Source organism: Lentinula edodes, assembly GCF_021015755.1.
Source record: "Lentinula edodes strain Le(Bin) 0899 ss11 chromosome Unknown C8R40scaffold_23, whole genome shotgun sequence".
In the NCBI taxonomy this organism is placed as follows: Eukaryota; Fungi; Basidiomycota; class Agaricomycetes; order Agaricales; family Omphalotaceae; genus Lentinula; species Lentinula edodes.
Genome location: NW_025764329.1, coordinates 523,989 through 546,573, shown reverse-complemented (window position 1 = coordinate 546,573; position 22,585 = coordinate 523,989). Strand labels below are relative to the sequence as shown.

The window sequence follows — 22,585 nt, the reverse complement described above, 5'->3', positions numbered from 1 at the left end:
TAATTTAATGCTCTATATATACATACGTCAATAATATTCACTTGTATTGACCCTTTGATCTAAGTCTGATCTAAGTTGCATCAGAAACGTACTTACGTTACACTACTACAGACTACAATTTCCAATTTACTCTTGTGCAACAACAATCACCTTCTTTCCCGTGTTTGTTCCAGTCTGTACATCTCGTATTGCTTGTCCAGAATTCTCCAACCCATTGGTAACGTCCTCTGTAAATTTGAATTCCCCACTGGCGAGTTTCTTGGGTATCACCTTGTAAAATTCTTCTTGCCACTTTGGCGCAAGATCACTGACGAGGAACCCGTATAGAGTGATTCGACGGGCGTAGATTTGGTCCAAGTTCTATGATAACAACGTGAGCGCCAGTGAGATTTACCGAGTTTGCATAGAGAAATGACGGACTTTCATCTTGACGCCGTCCTTCGAGTTGTATTGCGAAATGGCACCACATTCCACAAAGCGTGCATGATTAGCTGCATTTTCAATCGCAGCATCCAACGTCGTTCCACCAACGTTGTCCCAGTATCTCAAAGAAGATATCAGGAAACCAGCAATCGAATGAGAATCAACGCTCACATATTCAACGGACCCTCCTTTCTTAGAATATCCAGCGTGCTGGTGGTTTTATAATTGAATGCCACATCTGCCCCGACGTCCTTGCAGAACTGCACCTTTTCATCGCTGCCAGCTGATGCGATAACTTTGAGACCATCCTGCTTGGCTAGCTGAATTACAAGACTGCAGAGAGGGTTTGAAGTCATCATCTACGACTATGGAATGCTCATTGAGTTGCTGACCTTCCTACAGGACCTGCCCCTCCAGATACAAAGACAGTTTCGCCCTGAAGGAAAACTGCACTCAGTGAAAGATCAAGGAATACGTGCGATAGTAAATAACATACTGCCTTGGCGTTTGCATATTCTTTCCAACCATAGTACGACGTTTGCCCCGGCATGCCTCCTGCGCCTATATATGCGGAATACCGTAGACCAGGCTCCGGTTTGAATACTATGATGCCAAAGATTGGTACATCAGGGCTGGGGATAGAATATTCGGCGTGGTCTAAATAGTAGTACTGTCAATCGTAGTATTACGACGACACAGGCACACAAGTGGCACACAGCTCACCCAGCAGCCCATATACATAGTCACCAGCTTTGAACCCTTCTCTTTCGGATCGAATAACCTTGCCGACGCCCAAGCTGAATATTCTGGAAGAAAAACAGAAAATGCATATGGGAATCACGTATTGCAGCCAAATGTGAAAAACTTACGGTTGACCGACGATAAAGGGAGGCTGATATTTGAATTGATAAATATCATATCAATAGCATAGATTCTCAACACACCATGTAACTTTCGATATCAGCTGGTCGCATCTGTACGCGCATGTACGGATCGGCTGATAACACCAGTGTTTTCACCAAAACGCCACCATTGAGCGGCACATTCTCCAAATCGATCGTTTGGCTCGTATCGTAAACAGTGGTTTTTCCTGGCTCAGGAAAACCTAGATCAAGATAACGTCCATCGTCATTATCATTTGCAAAATCAAAAGCAAAGAAGAGGAGTCTCGCCTGAAGGAATTTCGTTGAACAAAGTTCGTCCGTTAGTAATTGGGGCCATGATGAGAGTTATGGAAGGAGAACTCGGCCTATTTGTATACTTCAGATACGGTGAGAAACCGCAACCTCGGTGAGGTTTTTCTGCCCCGGTGGAGACAGCTTACGAAGATAGCAGTAATCAGACAGACGTCTATCGACTAGCGATTGCTCAGTGCTGGACAATTTGCCCGGCCTGTGACCAGACAGTCAAGTCGGATGAGTCGGCAGAACGAAGACCCTGTGCTTCCAAGTGCTTTTAGGATGAATAATATATTATTCCAAATCACCAGCTGCAGGATAGACTCCTTCGTTACAGAAATACGAGTTTCCTGCATATCACCTTCCGTTCTCGTCGGTCCGTTGGAGGAATCCAACACTCGTCTCTATGATTTCTTGGGAACGCACAAATCGTTGACGTGTACGAGGAAAAGACTTATAGCTGAAGTTGAAAGCTAGATTTGAATTCGAATAAGGTTCATAAAGCGGGCCGGGGCTGGCCCGGGATCACACTAGAAAGTTTATCGAAGTCGGCATTGGCCGCTGTGGGGGAATATCCATAACAAAGAACGAAGAGTAAGTTACTACAGCTCAGACACCATGATCCCAGGTGACACAGTATTATGATAAATTGACGGTAAGGATGAAAGGAAAGAAAACTACGTCGTGCACTACATACGTAGACTAATCCGAGGTGAGAAAGATGAGGAGAAAACGGCCCAAAACGATAGGAGAGGCAAGCCCTTGAAAGTAATAAGAATCACAGGGTGAGATTGCATTACTGAAAGAGAAGAATGGTCTGTTCAAAAATTTCGGACGCACGGCCAAAACTGATAATCACGAGCAACGTCCCCAGTACACTCGGCCTTCTTCAGTCAAGATATCTTGAATGCCAAGAGGCCTGCGACGAAGGAAAGATGGCTGAGGAGACTCGTCTTCTATACGGGGACGGGGGATTGCAGGCAGAGGAAGGGATAGAGTGGGCGTCGTAGGAGTGGGCGTCGTAGGAAGAGTCGAATACGTAGCATTCATAGCATCCCACTGATTATATCCCGCACTAGAAGGGTTCAAGTCTGTCTGTCCACCAGCAAAGGATGAAAGCGACTGCGGATTATCTGATTCACACCATGCACTAGAGTGTGGCAATGGTTGTACAGGAGAAAAGGGTGAGGTGGTGACGGACGCGTACTCCCCGGAGGTAGATGGAGAGGTAGGAATATCGGTCAACGTAGAGGTAGAGCGAGAATAAGTGGAAGGCGTTTCAATTATAATCTGCGGTTGCGTGCGATCAGACGAAGATGTGTTTCCTGGATTCCTTGACTTCCTTGGTTCGGGAACGTATTCGTGGCGTCTTTTTCTGTGCCGGGTGAGGGTACCGGGGTCAGGGGTCTCGAAGTTGCAGGAGGGACATTTCTTCTTTTCTTTGGTGCTGAAGAGCAACATTACTATGACTCGGTGAGAGGTCACTACAGAAAACTTACTGCGTTCGGATATGTGTGTCGACGTTACTCTTTTGCAGGTTTTTGAAATCGCATCCATCAAACGGGCAAGCGTAGGACCTATACGGACTGATATCAGCAAATAAACAAGTCAAAGAGGGCACACAAAAGATGTGGCGTACTTGGATAATTTTTCCGCCGCACTAAGATGTTTGCGCATATGTCTGCGCATATCACCACTGCGAGCAACCTTGGTCCCACATTCGTCGCAAATAGTAGGATCCTTCAGAGTTCCATCACCATTGTAGACCTACAGCAAAATTCTTATCAGACTAACAGATGTAAAATTTCAGCGGTAGAAAAACATACGACTTTTCTCTTTCTGGCCATACTTGGAATTGATATAGAAAAGATGTTCGGAAAAGTTGAGTGGAAGAGATTGATGGTGGAAAATATGGCGGATAAAATGAGGTTGTTGAATAAGAGCGCCGTAGCCCGTCGTCTTTTAACACGTTTACCTCCAGACACGATTGGTGTGGGACAGCGGTCCAGAAAATGCCCGTTTTGGACGGCGCCCTCAGAAATTCCCAATCCTGGTCAACGAACAATGATGCGAGCCACTCGCTTCGAGCAGGGGTACCCTACGCCTTCAGATGTCCAACTAAGGCAAAATTTCTACTTTGGCGTGTTTATCGTGGCGAATAGGTTTGGCGTTGATGAGAGGCACAAAGCAAGGGATGTTAAAAAGGCAATTTGTTCGGAGATAGCCATGATTTAGCCTTTGTTCTCGCTGGTGCATGTGGTAGGACTTGAGTGGGCGCCTGTACAAGCCTTGTCAGACAGCAGTTTGATAACGAATTCAACATGTACCTCATTAATGCTGAGCTGAAGCAAGACGGGTCCTTGTAGGTTCTTGCAGCTTACTGTGAAGCCGCCACAAATCTGAGAATAACAAAATCTTTGTAAGGACACATCCTTAGATCTGGTAACGATCGCGAGGAGTGAATCGGTGGGCGGATGTATAATTTCCATTGTCTGAACACGTCGTCAAATTTGATGACTCTGATGGCACTTAGAGACCAATATCCAGTGCTCACCTTCCTTTCCTTTTTTTCCTCCGGAAAAGGCCAGGAGTATAAAACGTTTTCGAGAAGGCCTCCCAAATCTTCACTCTGTGAACACTTCCACTGTCTCGCCCGTAGCAGACTCGAAAGTTATTTTGACTTGAATAAAAAATAAAATGAGGTGAGTGTCGCCTCCTTTCCCGTGCAATCTTCATCAAATGGTCTTTCAAGGCGTTCCGTTTGGGGACGCAACTTCTGGGCGCAAGAGCAGAGATCCTCTACAAACCGGACGAGTTTAGCAAGGCGCACCCTTGATTCCCTTCAGCACCGAAAACTAGTGTTTCACCTTGCCATTTCCGTCGCCATCACCATTACCGAAAGATATGTCTCCACAGACCGAGATGCAGTTTGCCAAGGGACTCTAGAATTTAGAAATGATTTTTCACGAAAATTTCCTTCCTACGACGCAACGTTGAAATGGTCCGACGCCCAACGCCGACGGCAAAGCAAGGACAGCTACAAACGTTTGCCAGAATCGCGCAGCACGGCAGGGGCCTTTGACCCAACCGTCGTCGGATAGTGGCTCGGAGTTCCTCAGCAAGGGAAATACAAGGCTCTATCATTATGTTCTGTGCGATCACCAGCAGTAAAAGCGTGAGGCTTCGGTGTCTCGTTCACGACCACACTCGCGAAAATGCCTGGCAAAGCAGAATCCTGATAACGTCCCCCGATCGCATGCCTCCGCCTATATTTGGCCACTTCTATCCGAATTGTCTGTATCCACCACTATCCACCAACATTGTTGCTCAGGAGACTAGTTCCTCACGCAGCGGAATTACTCCTAATGAATCAACGCCTACCTCGATCCATTTACAACCAATGTCGGTTCCTGGTGGCGGCCCAATAGCAGCACGACGATTCGCCATCTACTGTCGTAAGGTTCCATGCAGCAGGCAAGAAAAAATATCCGCTCAAAGTTGCACAAGTCGACCACTTCTTCAACCTCTAGACACAGCAGGACACCCAATAGCGGCGGAGATGTTCGCGCTCCTGAGCATTCCAAAGGTCTATCACATAGAAATGGTGATCTACATGCGCCTGTGTCCGGTCCCCGAAAACGTTCCGTCCCCTGGTCAATATAGGTCAATATCCAGACGGGATGATAGCTATAAGCAGCTGTTGTCCCTCAGACATCGGATAAAACAGGAAACCCAGCATTCCACAGAGGGAACGATGCGTCGGAGACGTTCGTCAATATACCCCCTCCCCAAAAGAAGAATAGCAGAACGAAAATTGATTAGGAGTGTCCGTTGTCATTGCCACTTCAACATTTTGGACAGAAAATCTGTAATTTCGTTGACGATTACCTTAAGAGCATCGTGCGATGTCCGGGAGGTCAAGATAGCTGCCTCGAAGCGTCTGCTTCATCCAGTGGACTTACTCGAGGTCGAAGTTCAGTCGATGTATCGAAGGTCGCTCAAGGTTGTACGCCAGCGAGGAATTTTGAACGAGAAGCAAAACTACGTCGGAGCAGAAACGACAACCAACATCTGTGGAAATCTAGAACGATGCGGTTAAGTTCCAAGATCACTTGGATTCGCAGGCCATGAATCTACTCTTACAGTTGTTGTGGTGTGCTTGCCTGGAGGTCGGGAAGCTTGTCACAGGATATAGCTGTTTCGCAACGGTCTAAGGATGTCCCGAGGGTCTAGTCCTAGAGCTGTCATTGAGATAAGCTCACTCTTGAACTGGACAGAAAGGACATAGTCCCAGAGTTTGCGCATGTCTTCGAAAAGTAGGGACGCTCTTGTCGCTTCCAGTGAGTTCAGGGCATTGCGAAGTATACATCGAAAATTTAACGAATCCGATGTATCCGAAAGACTTTCGACTGCGTTCGCTGCGTCGAAACTGGTTTCCTGGAGCATTTCGAAGGCCGGAGAATCTGCAGCGTCTGGACTTGAAGTGGGGAGGGGGGCTTTTTTTTCCTCTCTCCGCACCTTTTGCTAGGCTTGCGGTCCCAACGGTCGAGCAAATGCCATACTCTCCCAGAGCCAAGGTCCTGGCCTGTTGTCATGATCGAGTCCAGGGGATAAGACACCATGGGATTCTCCGCATGAATGGATAGAACTCACCGGCCCACAACCCATCTCTTTGAATCTTTGATACGCTTCAGCATTCTTCTCCTGAGAAATCCCTCCCGTTGCAATCCAGGAGCAAGCAATGGCACAAGTAAATGGTTGAGCAGACGCAAAGCAGTTTAATTTGGAGTTACATGGATTAACTAAAATTCTATTTAGCCCAAAGTCATTCGGAATATAGTCCTTTTGTAGTTGCCACTTGAATAATGGCTACCTGGCGCAATGGTAGCGCGTTTGGCTTCGATTGCTGGACCTACCAAAAGGTTGCAGGTTCGAGTCCTGCGGTGGTCAATTTTTTTTGCTCTTTTTTGCTCTCTTTTGCTTCGGTCATTTGTTTTCATGGTCAACCTGACGCGAAAGACTGGGAGTGTTGAACTTACCAGATTATTCTATCATGTGAAAAATGCAATCACGCTAGCTGTCCCTCGTTCTGGATTTGGTGTAGGATTTTTCACATTAACCTAATTTATCAAGAGCAATATAGATGGATAGATGAAGCCTCTATATGTCAATTGAGCGAAACCCAGCTGTTGCCGTTGCTCAAATGCAAATGGTCTCAATCCGCAAGGATATTCAGAAGGTAACCGAAATACTACACCGAGGAGGAAGCCTATACTGAGTTTACAACTGGTTTTTTATAGTTTGATACTATCCTCAAATTAAACCACCTCAATTTCCATCCTCAGTTCAAGTGATAAATTCGGTCGTCTTCTGAGGCCATCAGCCAGTTCCTGTGTACGAAAGAAAAGACTTCCACGAGAAAACCACAAATGTGCCCTTCGACGCAGATCGCAGTTGAATGTAAAGGCCTATATCATGCAGAGATACGTATGATACCTGCAGCTATCATGTCAATGAGATCGTTTCGCGAGATGATATCGAGAAGGATTCAGAAGGATTACAAGAAAGGCAAGTGCAGGGCGTCAAGTGCTTTCCATGGCGTCCGTTGTCGCCAAGGGGGCGGCATCCTCTTAATTCTCGACACTTGGGTGAGGTGGTGACAAAAAATGCAATCTTCATAATTTCTGAGCTACCCGGGTACTACTTTGACGATTTTATCGAAGGGTTAGCAGACTGCTGTTGTTGAGGAATATCAGCTTGGTTACAGTAAGGTTCAAATATTAATTTTTCTTCTTATAAAATTGTCTTAAAGGTTATTTCGCCTTTTCCTTGATTGACGATTGTATCAGAACCCCGCTTTAGAGGTCAATCTGGGGTTGATTATGATAACTGACTGATATCGTGATGAGATGGTATTGTAGAAACGTGTGGTTGGTTTGCTGATCGTGATTTTGGATTGATGAACAATGTGTCTGGTGCTCGAATGTCGAATACTTCAAAGTCCTCGCTTCCGACCATCATCTCCGTGGCCTACAAAAGCCCACAAATTGCTGTCTTCTTTCTTGACGGGACACCTCTCTGTCTGACAGTCTTTCAGTCTTTTATCGGCAGCGCAGCAGTCAGCAAGGGTCGACATTACTACCTTTTTCAGCGACCTTTCCTCTACACCTTGCTTTCATTTCCCTACAGAACCAACCAACTATGGCCTCTTTCGACAGTAGGAGAGGCCTTCATAGCAGTGTAAAGCTTTCAAAGCCCTATGACAATCAGTTCGAACCAAACCTGCCCTTTGAATCGGCATTGACCCCAGTCGACCTCGAATCGGCCCATACATCGCAAGAACAGCAGCTTGCAACGCAGACCCTTTACATGCCTATAGACTCACCACCAACTCCTGCGCCATCTCCTGGACCCAGTATGATGGCAATAGTCCATGGCGAGCGACCATCCAACCCGTTATCATCATCCGATCTGCCAGTGGGCACCCCAACATCACCAGTCTCGCCATTAGCCCTTCCACAGAATCCAGTCCTACGAAAACAATATCTGTCTGCTGTCATCTACGCCTGCACTCCCACAGAACTACTTTTCATCTCTGCGACAATCGCACCGCTCCTCAAGCGAGACTTTCTCCGTGATCTCCCGCCAGAACTCGCATTACACGTACTCGGATTCGTTGACGAACCACAGACTCTGGTGCGCGCTACCCAAGTCAGCCGGTGGTGGCGGAGACTTATAAGCGATGAGTCGCTCTGGAAACGCATGTGTGGGCAGTATGCGTTCGATGAGCCCCAGACCAACATTGGTAGTAGAAATCGTAGGAGAGGTAAAGGGAAGATGCCTTTGGCAACAGACGATGAACATATGGATGAGGAAATCAACCAACAGCCACTGACGTTGTTACGGAATCGGTCTACATCGCATCCCACACTCAGCTTTTCTCCTGGACTTTCATTTCGGGAATATTTTAAGTATTCCTATTCAATCAGTACGTTCTATTCTACATATACTCTCAACCATACTCATCTCAATTATGTCCCCGCAGTGCAGAATTGGCATAATGGTGGACATCTCCTTCGTGCTCACAAGATTCCCTCAAGCTCAAATAACCCAGAGAGCGGTGTCGTCACATCTCTAGCGCTAGATGAAGACTGGGTCGTCGTTGGCCTCGCAAATTGCCGAATACATGTGTTCAGCGCGCGCACCGGAGTGCTCGCTCGAACGCTTGTGGGACATGAACTGGGTGTGTGGGCAGTATGTTTGGTACATAAGGGTGGCTATATGGATGGACCTGGTCGCGTCAGCAAATTCCCAGACGGCGGTGGTGCAACGAAGAATGGGAAGAGACGAAAGAGGAGGGATGCTTTCCCTTCAGGGAAGGGAGAGGAGATAGAGGAAGACAATCTCTCTTCGACCCATCGCCGTCCTGAAGCCCGATCTCGACGCAGCGAAGGCGATATCGACATGATCCATTCCAATTTGCCTGACTGGACTATCGGCGGACCTACGACAAATCACCCCAATGCGAACGCCAACGCCGCAGGTGCGGATCCTCCACTCCATCAGTTTGTCCCGTCGTCATTGAGGATCGCGCTCGGTCTGAATCCTGATAACGACAGCAATGATGCGGATAACATCAAGTACGAAGAAGAAAAGGAGAGAGGAGACTGGGGCGATCAAGATTGGGAACAGCGTAGCGGTTGCGATGTGTTCGACGAAGATGCGGAAGTGGATGATCATAACATGGATATTGAAGGTGGCCCAGACGATAGCAGTAGGCAACGATCTCGATATCCAGGTAAACCCAGCGGAGTATCAGGATCGTCAGAAGGATGGGGTCAACCAGGCGCCTTGGTAGTAAGCGGTGGATGTGATAAATCTGTTCGTGTATGGGATATTCGATCTGGGTGCGTTCGCTACTTCCTTCGCTAGATTCTCGTTCCTCAATTATTATCATTGCAGGTATTGTATCTATGTTCTCCGTGGTCACACTTCCACCATCCGGTGCATCAAGGTCCTGCACAATCGACCCATAGCCGTGTCCGGGAGTAGGGATAATACACTCCGAGTCTGGGACGTCCAACGAGGTCGTCCGTTACGAATACTTGCTGGACATACGGCCAGCGTTAGATGCTTGGACGTTTGTGGTAATCGTGTCGTTAGCGGGAGCTATGACCATACGTGTCGAGTAAGTATATTCATTTTCAATTATTTCTTTTCCTAACAATTTTCGATTGTTGTCCCAATAGCTCTGGGATGTAGACACAGGCGAATGCATACATGTGCTTCGAGGACACTTGCATCAAATATACTCAGTCGCGTTCGATGGAGTTCGGATAGCTTCAGGAGGGTTGGACACCACTGTTCGAGTATGGGATGCTGAGACTGGGTAAGCGACTACGTACTATCGATAGGGCTTGATATCCTAATGCTCGACTTATCTTCCAGAGAATGTAAAGCCACTCTCCAAGGTCATACAGCCCTCGTGTGCCAGCTTCAACTCTCCCCCACAATGCTCGCCACAGGTGGATCTGACGGGCGCGTCATCATGTTCTCCTTACCGTCATCAAACTCGAGCCATCCCTGTTCTCAACAATATAAACCTCAACACCATCAGTACACCCAATTCCAAGTTCTCCACCGCATAGCCGCGCATGATTCTTCCGTGACTGCGCTCCAATTCGACCACCGGTTCCTCGTTACGGGTGGGAACGACGGTCGGGTAAGGCTGTTTGAGACGCAGACGGGAAATTATGTGAGGGATTTGAGTGAGCCGAGTGAGAGTGTGTGGAAGGTGGCGTATGGACCCGGGGCGGAGGTTTGTGTGATCATGTGTAAGAGGCAGGGGAGGACGATCATGGAGTTTTGGAGCTTGAAGCCGAGGGAGGAGTGGGAGGTGGAGAGGGACAGAGAGAGGGAGAAGGAAAAGGAGCGATTAAGGATGGAGGAAGACAGGAATATGGGACCTGTGCTCGACTGTTGAACGTACATATCTAAGTCTAATGTGCTCAAATTGCAATTTGTTTGTTATGATTTAGGCCTCCTGACTGAAATGAATCGCGTTGGAGATGTGCGTGTACTTGACTCTCGTATGTAGGTTACTTCGGCCCAAGTCGAAAATCCTTACAAAAAGCATCCTCATAAACAAACAAACAAAAAAGAACAACATTTGACCACCGCAGGACTCGAACCTGCAACCTTTTGGTACGTCCAGCAATCGAAGCCAAACGCGCTACCATTGCGCCAGGTAGCCTTACAATGGCAAGTGGTACTCCTGATGGTATCTCTAACATCAGCATGTACATGATCACTCCATCTTCATTGCTTTCTAAGTTCTTTATAGCTCTTCTTCCCTCAGCCAGGTTGCATAAGGAATGTTCAGATTCCGAACTTTCAAATAGCAACTTCGTTAATGCGTTTAATCGAGCAATATCAGAAGCTGCCCTCGTTTGGATGATTCGTTGCAAGATACCTCAACAATGGGTCTCTAGGAAGCCATCCGGAAGCCATGGCGCCATGCGCATCATTTCGTTCTGGTACAATCAGGATTCAGGAGACTCTGTGCCAATGTGCCCTGCCGAAATAGGCCAGTTGAGCGAAAATGTATGTAAGTATTGATGATGATCGTTGTCACCACTGGTTGTCGCTGCATCAATGAGACATATTGCAGCCTATTTCAGCCTATCTCGATTCTCAAGCTCATACAATCATGTCGCTTGGCCTTTGTCAGGACCTGAATAGCTTTGATTATGCTTCATACATATGTTGTATGTACATACACATCTCGTGGATAATGATCTTCATGGGCTCGGACAGCATATAAGGAACCTGGTAAACCTATGTCCTTCCCCTTCAAAACATTGTTCCTTCGCTTTCCTTTCCTGCTCGTTCCCTTCTTCTTCCGTTAGGCCGCGCCTTACCTTGTTTTTTTCTTCTTCTTTCGTGCCGCTTGAGTACAAGGACCATTAAACCAAAGCCATTTCGTATCATGCTCAGCCATAGATATTTCGTTTCTATATTCTTATCGACTGGCCTGCTTACCTCCAAGCTCTCTTTGGCTGCGCCCCTCTTTGGTTTTGGCTCAAGCGACAATTCTGCTTCCACTACTGCCGTATCCAACGACACTGTTACTTCCGACTTCTTACGACCTGCTCTTTTTTCGCGTGTAGCTTACTGCTCTAGTGATGCAGTCCAAAGCTTCCAGTGCGGTTCCCCTTGTGATGCTCTCGGATCAGATATCGATGTATTCCAAGTCGGAGGAAGTATGTTGTTTTCCCTTTGAAGAGCTCTCATCAACTGACGAGGTCCCATTGTAGATGATGGGACTATCCCGATGTGTGAGTTTTACCTCGGTTCGGACAAGTTGCAGGACTTGAACAAACCTTATATCCAGACTTCATCGCTCATGATCCGTCAACGAATACCATTGTCGTCGCGCACCAAGGGACGGATCCCAACAATCTGTTGTCCATCTTGAATGACGCGAAATTCGGGCTGGTTGATCTCAATACTACAAGATTTACTGCTGCGGATGGGAGTGAGTTCCTGTTACAGGTATTTGGGAATGATACTGATACTGATACTCTCTGCAGAAGGTATACAGGTACACGATGGTTTCCAGCAAACTTTTGAGCGTACTGCAGACGGCGTATTGGCAGGAGTCCAGAATGGTCTTTCCACAAAGAATGCGACTAATGTTCTAGTTACTGGGCATTCTCTGGGTACGCTGTGCGCGACGTTTCATTGGAATCAAAGCTTACTCAACTAGGTGCTGCTGTTGCGACTCTTGATGCAATGTTCCTTAAGGAAAACCTAGATCCATCTGTCCAACTGACAACATCGGTGTTCGGACTCCCTCGAGTCGGCGATCAAGCGTGGGCTGATTTCGTTGACTCTAGTGTATGTACTGTTCCATACTGTTCCTCCAATTTCCCGAAATCCATTCTCAATATTCACATACTTATACATAGCTCGGTAACACGCTTTCCCACATCACGAACCAGAACGATCCCGTCCCTACTGTTCCGCCTGAATTCCTTGGCTTTGTTCATCCTTCTAATGAATTCCATATCACCGGTGTTGATTCAAATGGCCAAGCGACCGGTATTATTGCGTGCCCAGGACAGGACAACGAGAACTGCTCTACGGGTAACGATATTCTAGACGCAAGTGTAGCGAACCACCTAGGTATGTGGTTCATCTCTGGTTTACCTAGTAGTAAACAAGACTTATTCTGAATTGATCTCTCCGATAGGTCCGTACTTTGACGATATCTCTTTCGGAGCATCTGCTTGCCCTGCATAACTGTTACTTGGACTCGGATGGTTGATATCTCTTGATAGTAGATAGCTATTCTATTTATATACATGCCACCTGGGTGCATACGACGTTCTTTACAAGTCACCAGAAGTAGAATAAATTCCGCTCGATAGAATAATCAGGAAATTTCACTCTGAACACTGAATGTTGACATTAATCATTACATTTCGGAGTAACCGAAATGTGCATAACATTCTCATTTGGTTCAACAGAACTTTGATTAATCGGTGGCGACGAACTATATGGAACATCTACGACTGGGTTTAGCACCTTATTGCAAGCAAATGCTGAGCGCGACAGAAGACGCCACACAACGCGTAACGCGATCGGAAAACGAACGCGTCCCGCCGACATATGCTCCGGCCGTAATACTAACAGAACTTTGAGAATTAGATTAGACATCCTCTCTCATTCTTACCACCATCATGAATGAGAGCCAAGGTAGGAAAGACCACACATAATGGGATATTCTGATCCATCATCTCTTACACGTAGAACCCAATCCAACAGTAGATTTCGTCGCTGGCACGATCGGAGTGAGTAATCTCGCGTTTCTACCACACCATTGCTAACATTTGCCTGTCCTAGGGAGCTGCTAGTCTCGTGGTTGGGTTTCCGTTCGACACAGGCGAGAAATAGTACAACTTACTTCTAAAGCACTCATTGAACTGGTGATTTGCAGTGAAAGTCCGCTTCCAGAACCCGGAATTCGCGCAGAGATACTCGTCAACTATGAATGCGTTTACAACAATTGTTCGGGAAGAGAGATTTGTAGGTCTGTTCAAAGGGATTACATCTCCGCTCGTAAGTCTCCATGCGTACATTGTTTGCCTTTTGATATTATTGATAAAGTGATATTCGAAATTTAGGCTGCAGTTGCCCTTATGAATGGCCTTGTTTTCGCTTCCTATCGTTTTCTTCTGAGTATCCAGCTCAATAATGGCGGTTCCATGCCTACAATGTCGCAAATTGCCTTAGCAGGTGCAGGATGCGGTGTCATATCTTCGTGAGGTTATGCTTTCTCTCATGTTTGATCAGTTTATTGACCTTCATAAGAATCTAGTATCATCACTACCCCAACAGAACTCATCAAGATCCGACAACAGTCGCTGGTTACTCCAACAAGTGCTAAACAGGTGGCCTGGGATATCTTTAAACGTTCCGGTGTTCGCGGTCTGTACCGAGGCGGAACGTCAACAATCCTTAGAGATTCCGGATATGGTGCTTATTTCTGGGCTGTACGCATTTCACGCCAACGTGCAATGAAATACAAGCTAAATTATCTCCTCAGTACGAAGCAACTTGCAGGTACTTGAATTCACGTGCATCATCTACGGCTCGTTCGTCTGAGACGTCGCTCGTTGTGCATGAATTTGATCATCAGCCAAATGTATCTTCGTGGACGACATTGCTGACCGCGGGAGCGGTAGCTGGGGTCGGTGAGCTAACCTGACCTCCCTTTAGGTTTTGAAATCGGTCTCTATCCACTGATTATGCTCTAGCTGGTTGGATGTTCACCTTCCCATTCGATGTGGTGAAGACGCGGATACAAGGGACCGAGAGCCCTCACTTAACGCAATCAGCTTCAATCCGACCTCTCTTGACATCGTCGCCTGCATCTCACCTGGGTTTGTCTCAAATGTATTCAACGAAAGCTACGCCGAGTTCACATCACCCATACCGCACGACTTGGTCTACAATTGTGAACTCCTACCGCAGCGAAGGAATGCCGGTGTTCTTTCGAGGGCTTTCACCCACTCTAATCCGGTAAGTAAATATTCATCGAGATGAAAAGTAAGACTTGACTAGTAGTTCGGAGTTAGTGCGATCCCTGTTAATATGGCTACATTTGCAACATTCGAGGCTGTTGCTCATGCATTGTCTTAAAGGAAATAGGCATAGAGCACAGTGTTATAGATGATATCATCATGTACAATCACATACCAGTACCGTATTTTCATAATTTATCATAGTAATAACAACTGATAAAAATGTAGCATCGGGAAAGATTGAAAATGCGGTATCATTGTGGTAGAGTGTGGGTAAATTCAATGCCGAGCTCGTCATCTATTTGCCGAAGCTCGCGTTGCTTCGGCATGTCAGTTAGCGCCTAGATTACCTAAGCACATTTCCTGACAACCGGTACGCGATTTGAACGTTTACGCGCTCTCCTTTCGACAGTAATCTTTCTTTGCAGCAAGGGTATTGGGGATCATTTTGAAAATGGACTCAGACCTTATCAATGTAGTCAATAAGCTACAGGACACCTTCCACAATCTTGGTTAGCCCCTCGTAATTGCAGAAATCTCTGAAAGCTTATATATGACAATGACGCAGGAGGGGAACTCGACATGCCCCAACTCGTGGTGGTACGTGTTTCGATTGTTATGTGCTTGTATACATTCTATACACTCTATATCTCGCCCATCTTGATTATAGGTTGGTAGCCAGTCAGCCGGAAAGTCCAGTGTACTCGAGACGTGCGTCCATAACATAACTGTAGTTATGTTTCATTCATTTTTCATTATCTAGTATTGTCGGGCGAGATTTTCTTCCTCGTGGATCCGGAATCGTGACACGTAGACCGCTGGTTCTTCAACTCATTCACTCGTCTGTCCCGGAGGACAATCCACCACCGTATACTGAATGGGGTCAATTTCTTCATCTCGACAAGAAATTTACCGACTTTGAAGAAATTCGGAAAGAAATTGAACAGGAGACATTCAGAGTGGCAGGGCAGAACAAAGGAATTAGCAAGCTCCCAATATCCTTGAGGATATACAGCCCAAACGTGTTGGATTTGACGTTGGTAGATCTCCCTGGGCTAACAAAGGTACGTTTCGAATTGATTGCGCCTTAATCAATGATCTACACACCCGCAGATTCCGGTTGGAGATCAGCCTAGCGACATCGAACGCCAAATCCGAAATTTAGTTTCAGAATACATCTCGAAGGCCAATAGGTGCGGGTGGACTAGCTTTTACCCTATCATTCCGTTATTGACCTTCGACATCACCCAGTGTGATACTTGCTGTATCCCCAGCTAATGTGGATCTCGCCAATTCGGAATCGTTGAAATTAGCTCGTAGCGTTGATCCTCAGGGACGGCGTACGATTGGTGTCTTGACAAAGCTTGATTTAATGGATGCTGGCACAAACGCGCTCGATATCTTGACCGGGCGTGTCTATCCTTTGAAACTCGGCTTTATTGGCGTGGTCAACCGTAGCCAGCAGGATATCAACTCAGCAAAGAGTATGTCAGACGCGTTAGAGTCCGAAACTGAGTTCTTCAAAAACCATCCGGCTTATCGAAATATTGCTCACAAGAATGGCACGAAGTATTTGGCGCAGACGTTGAACAAGGTTCGGCAGATCTCTTCTGTGCGCGTCAATGCCCATTCCATTGCGTTTTCCTGCAGGTCCTGATGAATCATATCCGAGACAAATTACCCGACATGAAAGCTCGGCTTAACACCCTGATGGGTCAAGCGCAGCAAGAGCTCAACTCCTTTGGAGATGCAGCTGTCTATGGAGACAAGAATCAGGTTCATAATCGTGAATCATTTACTTATGACGGAGGAGCTGACACTCTTCTAGCAAGGAGGGTTAATACTTCGGTTAATGACCCAGTTTGCGCGAGACTTCATATCGTCCATTGAGGGAACGAACGTCGACATCTCGACAAAAGAATTATCAGGGGGCGCGAGAATATACTACATATTCAATGACGTTTTCGGAAATGCGCTGCTGAGCCTCCACGCGACCCAAAACCTTGATAACCAGGATATACGAACTGCGATACGAAATTCCACAGGTCCTCGTCCAAGTTTATTCGTTCCAGAAGTTGCCTTTGACCTGCTGGTCAAACCGCAAATCAAGCTCCTCGAGGCACCGAGCCTACGATGTGTAGAGCTAGTATACGAAGAGCTGGTCAAGATTTGCCACAACTGTTCAAGCGTTGTGAGTTTGATTGATCAAGTAACCCTTTCGTAAGACTGACCTTAGTTTCTTCAGGAACTGCAAAGATTCCCTCGATTACATGCTCAAATCATCGATGTGGTCTCTGACCTTCTGCGAGAACGCCTGGGTCCGACATCAGATTACACTCATAGCCTAATCGATATTCAGGCGGCTTACATTAACACTAACCATCCTGCGTTCATCTCTGGATCTGCAATAGCTGCCGCACAAGCCCAGTCACCGCCCAAAATCCAACCTCCACCCCGCGTGAGACTTTTGTACGACTTTTGACTTGAAAATTCACACTCACGACCATTTTAGCCTGCTTCCGCAGAGCCTTTGAATGGTCACGCTCATATTGACGACGAGGAAGACGATTTATCTGACGATAACACTAGTTCTACCAGTGCGATTCCTCCTCGAAGTGACAGTCGCTCAGTGTCATCAACCGTTCATGACCGTTCACGAACATCAGCATCAAAAGTTATAAAGCACTCCAAACATATATCTTCTCACCATCCGTCCCAACCACCTCGACCTCATTCCTCTGCAGGATCTTCCCCACCTTCAGCTCGCGAAACTTTCCTCAATCTTTTCTTTGGGCAGAATGGCACTGCACCTGTTCCGAGCTCCGTTGCTGCGGATCGGTCGCAGTCTTCTGTCTCGCAAACCGGAATTATCCCAATTGGAAAGGACGTATCAGGCGAGGATCCTTCCCTTACTGCTGGAATAATGTCCGGTGCTCGAGGACTCGATGGCAATAACACGGCGTATGATATGAAGAGTCTTGGGAGACATATAGAAGCTGTGAGTTCCATCCGCTTACTTCATACTTGAACTTAGTCTTTCAAAAATAGATACCCAGCGACGGATCTCGGCTTACGATGCGCGAAGAGATGGAAGTGAATCTCATTCGTTCTCTGATCACATCTTACTTCGCCATTGTCCGACAAACAATCTTGGATCTGGTACCCAAAGCCATAATGCACTTCCTCGTGAACCACACCTCGCAACAAGTGCAGAACCGATTGGTAGCATCGCTTTATAAACCTGAGCTTTTTGCGGAGATGCTCAACGAGGACGAGACATTGGTGGCGGAACGTACGAGAGTAAAAGCACTATTAGACGCTTACAAAGAGGCTTTCAAGACGTTGTCGGATGTCAATGTGAAGGGAAGCTGACGATAATTTTATGTCTATCCACTACATAACAAAATACACCATTCACCTTTTTGGTCTGACGATGTTGACGATATGTACAACCGCGAACTCGATTCTGGTGCTTTGCGTAAGTGTTTGGATTTACCTCATGTGTATTTTTAGGGCCCAGGCTCTCTCATCGGGGACTGGGAACAGTGTGGACTGATGAGCAATAATGGTATTCTTCCCAGTACCTCATATTCAATCCAATTTTTTTCTATTCAGCCTTCTAATTACTCACACGAAACAATATATGTACACACAGCACAACCAGTATCCAAAAGGTGAGGTACATAGATAGCAAATATTAGACAAGTAGCACGGCAACAAAGAGTCAAACGCACAAACAATCGACCAGGAGGGGAAGTTACAGAGGCAGCACTCAAGGAAATGCAGCAGATCATCGCCTCTTCTCCAGTCCGAAAGGGCTGTAACGAGAATGAGCACAAGGCAAACTGGATGGCAGAAAGAAACAAGATCGAATCCGGGTCGAATGGCCCTCACGCGAGGCTCATTTTGGAGTTCGTTCGGTCGTCGTTAATCCTGATCAAATCCTCAGGAGGAGATGACCTCTGTGTCGGAAGTTGTAGGAGATGCAGTAGATGGAGGAGGGGAGACAGTAACCCATTTCTCCTTCTGAGTCTCATCCTTGACTGCAACTGATCCATCCTTATCTGACTCTTCTTCAGACGTCACGCTTTCTTCAGTGTCTGCATCGATGCCTGTGCTGTTCTCTGACTCTGAGCTTGAAGATTCATTTGCAGAGAGTTCTGAAGCCCCAGAAGCGGATGTTGAATTGTTTGATGAGGACTCAAGGGGTATTGAAGAATCACCCTGTGCTGCAGCGACGTCGGAACGCGCCTTCTTCATCTTAGAACGTGATTCTTTACGCTCAAGTTTCTGTCAGAATAGGTGTTAAAGTAAATGTACTCTTTGATCGTACATGCGCTTACCTCTTTGGCTTCCTTCTCTTTCTCCTCTTTCTGTAACATGGTTAGGGTCCAGCATTTAGTCCGAAGTTCATCAGTATGTTATAACATGAGCTTTCACCTCTTTAGCTTCCTTTTCCTCTTTCTGTGAGATCATGTGAGTGCAGCATTTAATACGAAGTTCGGGGTATCATAATATGGAATCTCACCTCTTTGGCTTCCTTTTCCTCTTTCTGCAAGACTAATTGAGTACATGATTTAGTACGATAGGTCCAGTGTGAAATTTCACCTCTTTGGCTTCCTTCTCCTCCTTCTATAAGTAAGTCAGCGTCTGTGCTAAAGGATACTCTGAATGAAGCATACCTCTTTCTTTTCCTTCTCTTCAGCCTCTTTCTTCTCCTTGGCCTCCTTCTATATATGAAAGTCAGGGGGTGTTGAACAAAAGCACTTCGCTGGACACACCTCGGCCTTCTCCTTCTTGAGCTTCTCTCTGGTCAAACGCTCTTGAATGACCCACTCTGCTACCTCTTCGACACATTCTCGTGGTCTGGTCTTGTTTTTAAGGAGATAGCCTTGCAGAGCAGCAACACTCAACTCATCCTCAGGAATGGCATCTGCGAACGCCTTAGCAAGGGTGCATATCTCCTCCTCAGTCAGCAGAGGAATTGAATGTGCGGATTTACGCCTTGTTATAGGGAGGTTCGTTTGTGAAGCATCCGTGACAGTTGCAACGGAGCTAGAAGATGAAGAGGCGGAAGAATTTGAAGCTACGGGATTCGCAGGCTGTGAGGGGAAGAAGCACTTGAAGATTCCCTCTGCTTGCCATTTGGTGGCATGAGTAAAATTAACCCACACATCCATACGGCCCGGTCGACTCAAAGCCGGATCCAAACGCTCAATGTGGTTTGTAGTTGCAAACAAAAGTCTGTGAAGGGATGCAGAAATAAGTCACAGAAGACGGCGGATGAATAGATGTAATTCAAGGAGATAAAGTTGACACCCATATGAACACCATGGAACGTAAGATGAAAGGTCAGCAGCGGAAACTCACCGTCCTTCTGCAGCCGCAACTCCATCCAAACTGTTCAAAAGCCCCGACAAAGATAATGTTGATCCGTCAGTGGTTTCAGTGGCGCCGGTGGATGCTGTGGCCTCTTTCGGTGTCCCTGTAGACGTTGAATCACGACTGACTGAACGTGTGAAAGCAGCATCGAGATCCTCCAAAAGCAATATACACCTGCAGCGGTAAGAGCGGGGAGGGACAGATGAACGTGTGAATACAGAGTACAGGAGCGCTGGAACAGCGGGAGAACTCAAGGGAAACAATCACACTCACCTCGAAGGCACATTCCCCATCAAGGTTGTCAAAGTATTGTCGCTCATTCTAACCACGTCAATCATTAGCCGCGGAGCGCGATTAGAGGAGGCGGAGATAAGACTGACCCTTTGGAAGACAATGACACAACATAAATGTCAAGCCCAAGTTCACCGGCGAGTGAATGGATGAGAGAAGTTTTGCCACTACGGATTCGGAGGTCAGAACGCGTATAATTGAATTTTTTAAGTCGTATTACCTTCCAGGAACTCCGTGAAGAAGATAACCTCTTCGGAATGGGATGCCTGGTACACTCATCAGTCACCCAAGCCCATATTCAACATAAGATTTACACGAACCTCGTTCCGCATACCTAAACGGAGAAGGATAATAGGCGCGTAAGTCGCATTTCACAAATATTGGAAGACTACTCACCACTCCTCTGAACACAGAAAATCTTTACAGTCGGCTAAAAGCATGTCCTTCACACCCGGTTGCAGGACAATCGAACTCATTGGCCGCTTTTGGCGGGCGCCGTTCCATCTCCAACAGCCGTAGGTTCTGAAGGGGATATCGGATTCAATAAACTGGGATGTATACACGTAAGATGTGGACCCACGTATCGGCCATGAATATATGAACGCGGTGCTCAGCATCCTTTTCGTAATCACGCTTGGCTTCAAGGACGAGTTTCTTGAGAATGTCATTGTTACGCGCCACGACACTGCCGAGAATCGTGAGTATCGTTGGAAGGTTTTTTTTGGAAAGCGAGGGACACGGAATACGGACCTGATCTTTAATGAACCACTGTGGCCATAATCAGGATACCTTTTAGACCTAGTTATCTGCGAGCAGGCCGATGAGATACGAGCACATGTCATTTCCTTTGGAACGTACTCTTAGCCAATGACCCCGATAATAAATGGTGTGTGTGGTATCTGGAGTTCATATGGTGAGCGCAGACGTGGAGGCAGTGCGAAATCTACTTACCGACGCTAGGCATGAACGCCACTTTACGTTTTTTCCTTCCATGAATCAACGCATCGTCGTCGTCATCCTCCTCCTCTTCCTCTAAGTCCCCGGTAGTGGTTTGGGTAAGACCGTGTCTACCTACAGAACGAGTGGTAATCTCAAACTCCCTGCTGCGGCCCCAGGCAGGTTGCTGTGCAGCGGGCGCCAATTAGCTAAAAACGTCATTCACTTGCTCCATAAAGAGTGGCGTACTTTAGAAAGCCAGTGCATCAACCTAAGAACAAGATACGTTAGTCTTGCGTCAGGACTTGAAAAATATTAAGTACCAGTCGTAAGGATAATCTTCTTGACTGAAGTGAGCAGTGAGGAAAAAGGCTGAGAGGCAATTTTAAGCCGCGTCTATTATACATATAATGGCAGGGACCTACAGTCAACGAAACCGTTCCACGCAGACATACTAGCTCGCCTCGCCGTCTCGACTGTACCCCCAATTACAACGAGTTTCTGTAGGCCCGACACGATTGATAGAAGTCCGAATATGAAAATAAGCCACATACAAGTGTATCTTGGATAGCGCCAGCATTCATGGACAGCGGCGACAATACATTTTTGAGACTATTCATGGTGGAGGAGTATAACGAAAGGAGGGAACGTCAATACAAGAGTGTACATCCGCCTTATATGGGGTGGACGCATCAATTGCCTCGTGTCAGTTCTTCAGGGTAGTAGCGCTCAAGCACCCGCGGCAATTACAGATTACAGTTGTCCCTTTAATTCAGTATTCACTCCGATGTCAGCCCGGTGCGTCTATTGAAATGCACTTTTCCCTTCTCCGTCAACAGTTCGTCAGTATGAGTTGGATTCCGAGCAGCTAATTTAGTAATTCTTACGCGATTCTGAAAGCAGGACGCCCAGATCGCAAGACTGATCGCGTACCGCTTGTACCAAACAAATCCTACTGAGAGTCAGTCTCGCAGTGATGTTACGATTGGCCGAGTCAGGAAGAGTCATCAAGTCAATGATACCAATCTTTACAATCCGGACAATCCGGGATACATGCTGATACATGTTCTTTGAGGACTAATTTCGTTAGCTACTCCTACTCACCATCGTTTGGGTTATCCTCAAGCTATAACCTAAGCTTAACGCGAATACGCGAAGTAGAACGGACACGTGAGGGGTAGATTGATCGGTTGAATTAACAGCTTTTCTAATTATGAGTCAAAATGCCCTCGACACACCTTTCTGGCTCATTCTGGTCTGGTATACATAGGCTGGCATGCACTTCGA

The 22,585-nt window shown here is 46.7% G+C and overlaps 8 protein-coding genes and 2 non-coding genes across 10 annotated transcripts; 6 read left to right on the top strand and 4 right to left on the bottom strand.

Annotated features, from left to right (window-relative positions):
* Positions 1–126: 126 nt before the first annotated feature.
* On the bottom strand, positions 127–1,644 carry C8R40DRAFT_1161364 (uncharacterized protein; the record flags this gene model as incomplete). The annotated part of the gene is made up of 7 exons (XM_046230112.1): positions 127–360; positions 421–544; positions 595–756; positions 816–1,080; positions 1,147–1,229; positions 1,366–1,528; positions 1,596–1,644. 7 exons carry the CDS (start codon positions 1,642–1,644, stop codon positions 127–129), a joined length of 1,080 nt encoding a protein of 359 aa, XP_046085162.1.
* Positions 1,645–2,070: 426 nt separating this feature from the next.
* On the bottom strand, positions 2,071–3,688 carry C8R40DRAFT_349609 (uncharacterized protein). The gene is made up of 4 exons (XM_046234795.1): positions 3,428–3,688; positions 3,241–3,368; positions 3,101–3,187; positions 2,071–3,048 (listed from the first exon to the last, which is right to left on the bottom strand). The coding sequence occupies exons 1-4, from the start codon at positions 3,446–3,448 to the stop codon at positions 2,457–2,459; spliced, it is 828 nt and encodes a 275-aa protein (XP_046085161.1). The 5' UTR covers positions 3,449–3,688; the 3' UTR covers positions 2,071–2,456.
* An 834-nt stretch (positions 3,689–4,522) lies between these two features.
* On the top strand, positions 4,523–5,780 carry C8R40DRAFT_349709 (uncharacterized protein). Its single transcript, XM_046234796.1, has one exon. The coding sequence runs from the start codon at positions 4,747–4,749 to the stop codon at positions 5,698–5,700; it is 954 nt and encodes a 317-aa protein (XP_046085160.1). The 5' UTR covers positions 4,523–4,746; the 3' UTR covers positions 5,701–5,780.
* A 688-nt stretch (positions 5,781–6,468) lies between these two features.
* Positions 6,469–6,551, top strand: C8R40DRAFT_t152. Its single transcript has one exon. It is a non-coding gene; the product is annotated as a tRNA-Arg (tRNA).
* Positions 6,552–8,566: 2,015 nt separating this feature from the next.
* Positions 8,567–10,834, top strand: C8R40DRAFT_1111179 (WD40-repeat-containing domain protein). Its single transcript, XM_046228349.1, has 4 exons — positions 8,567–9,508; positions 9,564–9,789; positions 9,851–9,990; positions 10,050–10,834. Exons 1-4 carry the CDS (start codon positions 8,883–8,885, stop codon positions 10,582–10,584), a joined length of 1,527 nt encoding a protein of 508 aa, XP_046085159.1. The 5' UTR covers positions 8,567–8,882; the 3' UTR covers positions 10,585–10,834.
* C8R40DRAFT_t149 lies at positions 10,772–10,854 on the bottom strand. Its single transcript has one exon. It is a non-coding gene; the product is annotated as a tRNA-Arg (tRNA).
* A 269-nt stretch (positions 10,855–11,123) lies between these two features.
* Positions 11,124–13,046, top strand: C8R40DRAFT_1111176 (alpha/beta-hydrolase). The gene is made up of 8 exons (XM_046228348.1): positions 11,124–11,208; positions 11,272–11,863; positions 11,918–11,938; positions 11,995–12,138; positions 12,194–12,322; positions 12,370–12,500; positions 12,572–12,788; positions 12,856–13,046. The coding sequence occupies exons 2-8, from the start codon at positions 11,590–11,592 to the stop codon at positions 12,903–12,905; spliced, it is 966 nt and encodes a 321-aa protein (XP_046085158.1). The 5' UTR covers positions 11,124–11,208; positions 11,272–11,589; the 3' UTR covers positions 12,906–13,046.
* A 256-nt stretch (positions 13,047–13,302) lies between these two features.
* On the top strand, positions 13,303–14,903 carry C8R40DRAFT_1111171 (carnitine/acyl carnitine carrier). The gene is made up of 9 exons (XM_046228347.1): positions 13,303–13,361; positions 13,416–13,456; positions 13,509–13,548; positions 13,603–13,724; positions 13,790–13,926; positions 13,984–14,158; positions 14,212–14,359; positions 14,423–14,687; positions 14,744–14,903. The coding sequence occupies exons 1-9, from the start codon at positions 13,346–13,348 to the stop codon at positions 14,805–14,807; spliced, it is 1,008 nt and encodes a 335-aa protein (XP_046085157.1). The 5' UTR covers positions 13,303–13,345; the 3' UTR covers positions 14,808–14,903.
* Positions 14,843–18,285, top strand: C8R40DRAFT_1111165 (Dynamin central region-domain-containing protein). The gene is made up of 14 exons (XM_046228346.1): positions 14,843–14,866; positions 14,918–15,062; positions 15,118–15,201; positions 15,258–15,289; positions 15,360–15,400; positions 15,453–15,753; positions 15,803–15,882; positions 15,941–16,283; positions 16,340–16,465; positions 16,518–16,880; positions 16,935–17,147; positions 17,202–17,687; positions 17,738–18,057; positions 18,108–18,285. The coding sequence occupies exons 3-14, from the start codon at positions 15,144–15,146 to the stop codon at positions 18,118–18,120; spliced, it is 2,376 nt and encodes a 791-aa protein (XP_046085156.1). The 5' UTR covers positions 14,843–14,866; positions 14,918–15,062; positions 15,118–15,143; the 3' UTR covers positions 18,121–18,285.
* Positions 18,286–18,634: 349 nt separating this feature from the next.
* C8R40DRAFT_1171994 (P-loop containing nucleoside triphosphate hydrolase protein) lies at positions 18,635–21,918 on the bottom strand (the record flags this gene model as incomplete). Its single annotated transcript, XM_046231799.1, has 21 exons — positions 18,635–18,979; positions 19,033–19,062; positions 19,130–19,153; positions 19,218–19,241; positions 19,298–19,321; positions 19,372–19,419; positions 19,471–19,933; positions 20,060–20,245; positions 20,345–20,392; positions 20,452–20,529; positions 20,583–20,628; positions 20,683–20,696; positions 20,759–20,884; positions 20,943–21,047; positions 21,113–21,168; positions 21,221–21,261; positions 21,314–21,485; positions 21,548–21,569; positions 21,622–21,670; positions 21,724–21,799; positions 21,853–21,918. 21 exons carry the CDS (start codon positions 21,916–21,918, stop codon positions 18,635–18,637), a joined length of 2,043 nt encoding a protein of 680 aa, XP_046085155.1.
* Between the last annotated feature and the right edge of the window lie 667 nt (positions 21,919–22,585).